Source organism: Rhincodon typus, chromosome 25 (genome assembly GCF_021869965.1).
Source record: "Rhincodon typus isolate 14 chromosome 25, sRhiTyp1.1, whole genome shotgun sequence".
NCBI classification, from domain to species: Eukaryota; Metazoa; Chordata; class Chondrichthyes; order Orectolobiformes; family Rhincodontidae; genus Rhincodon; species Rhincodon typus.
The window spans coordinates 10,318,635-10,320,310 of NC_063356.1; the positions used below are offsets into that span (position 1 = coordinate 10,318,635).

The window sequence follows — 1,676 nt, forward strand, 5'->3', positions numbered from 1 at the left end:
TGGGTTAAATAATCCCACCCCCAAACCACAACCCTCACCTCCGGCGGATGGGCAAACCCTCCCACCTTCCCCCCCTCAAAAAAAACCCCTCACTTCAGTGGGTTCACTCTCAATTCAAACCCCAAAGAGAAATCATATACGCCCTGCCTTTCATCTGAAACTCCAATCCTCTTACCCCGGGGTAGGACGCAGGGTTGGGTGTTAGACTGAGGTTTTAATGAGTCAAAGTCAGACCCTGGCGACCCCAGTGAAACCTACAACTCCGGCCTCGAGTGTAGAGTAGTTAGAAAGCGCTTTGTTGTCGCCGCTACTATTGTTCTTTGATAATGACTAATTACCCAGCAGCAGAAGTTTGACCTCCCGGGACGACTTCTCGCCGTCTTCCTTCAGGTTGCGGTCGATCATTTTGCTCCTGGCCATCGCCGCCTTGTCCTCGGCGCTCATGGTGCAGCCCATCCCGGCAGCCGGACAGGGGACCCGGACTCCGGGGACGAAAGCAAGAGTGAAGAAGGAAGGGGGCTTTAGGAAAATCCCCTCACACCGGGGAAAGGAGGTGGGCCGGGGGGGAAGGTTGGGGGCCGCGAAAAGAAAAAAAAACCACGAACTCCCTTCTCAGACGGTGCGACAGAACAGAAGGAATTTATGTATTTCTTTTCTTTCACATCGGTAATTCGTTCGCAGAATCGGAAAAAAAATATGCGTATAAACGCTTCGAGAGGGGAGAAGATCAATTAAAAGAAGTGTACTTTTAACCACGGGGACCGTTAACAATTCAAAACCTGCGATCGCATCAGGGCGGCCAGCGCGAGCCGCGACGGTTAGACTCAGAAAACGGAAACCCGCCCAACCGGAACTCGTCGTCGCGCAAAGCCCGACGGGAGGTGTAGTTCGGCCGCCGACACACCTGAGCACAAACCGCTAATGACACCACCGACCCGACGCGCAAGGTACCGTGGGAGTTGTTGTTCGGCTCCCGACACGCTTCAGGTGACCCCACCCGACTGTACGCGCGCACACCGTCTCTCTCAGAGATAGTAGGAACTGCAGAGGCTGGAGAATCTGAGATAACAAGGTATAGAGCTGGATGAACACAGCAGGCCAAGCAGCATCAGAGGAGCAGGAAGGTTGACGTTTCGGGCCTAGACCCTTCTCTCCCCCGCCCCCGCTTCGCGCATGCACACACGTTAATCAATGAGGTGAATTTGTATTTGCAGATACATTTTATTTTGTTCAAAAAGCACACCATTTAGGGACAGTCAATCGATATGGCGTTTTATAAATTCATACTTTAGAAATAAAACCAGTCTGACTCCAAACAAAAACACAACCGGATTCCAAACAAGGTCAGACACCTAACATGCATTGTCTGTTCGAAATGTCACGTCTTCTTCACACTGATAAAATCTTCAGTGCTTCCAGGACTGTGACTTGAAAGAAATTTGGGAGTTTATATATACATATTAATCAGTTAAAACCTTCTAACTGATTAAAATTTAATAGATTTAAAAGATTTAAGAAAACAGTTTGTTTAGTACATCCTCATCAATGGTGTGAACCTTTGATCTCTTTCTTATACATTCTGTGTCTGATATTACCTCTATCACTAACACCTGAAGAAGGGCTGAGGCTCTGAAAGCTCATGTTTTCAAATAAACCTGTTGGACTATAGCCTGGTG

The 1,676-nt window shown here is 48.6% G+C and overlaps 1 protein-coding gene across 1 annotated transcript in view; it reads right to left on the bottom strand.

The window, feature by feature from the left end:
- LOC109919731 (guanine nucleotide-binding protein G(i) subunit alpha-3) overlaps nt 1–891 on the bottom strand; it is a 34,309-nt gene extending 33,418 nt beyond the window's left edge. Inside the window, exon 1 of the mRNA XM_048611951.1 lies at nt 339–891. Within this exon, the coding sequence (XP_048467908.1) occupies nt 339–456 (118 nt within the window). The 5' untranslated portion in view covers nt 457–891. The remainder of the gene's footprint in view (nt 1–338) is intronic.
- Nucleotides 892–1,676: the final 785 nt, after the last annotated feature.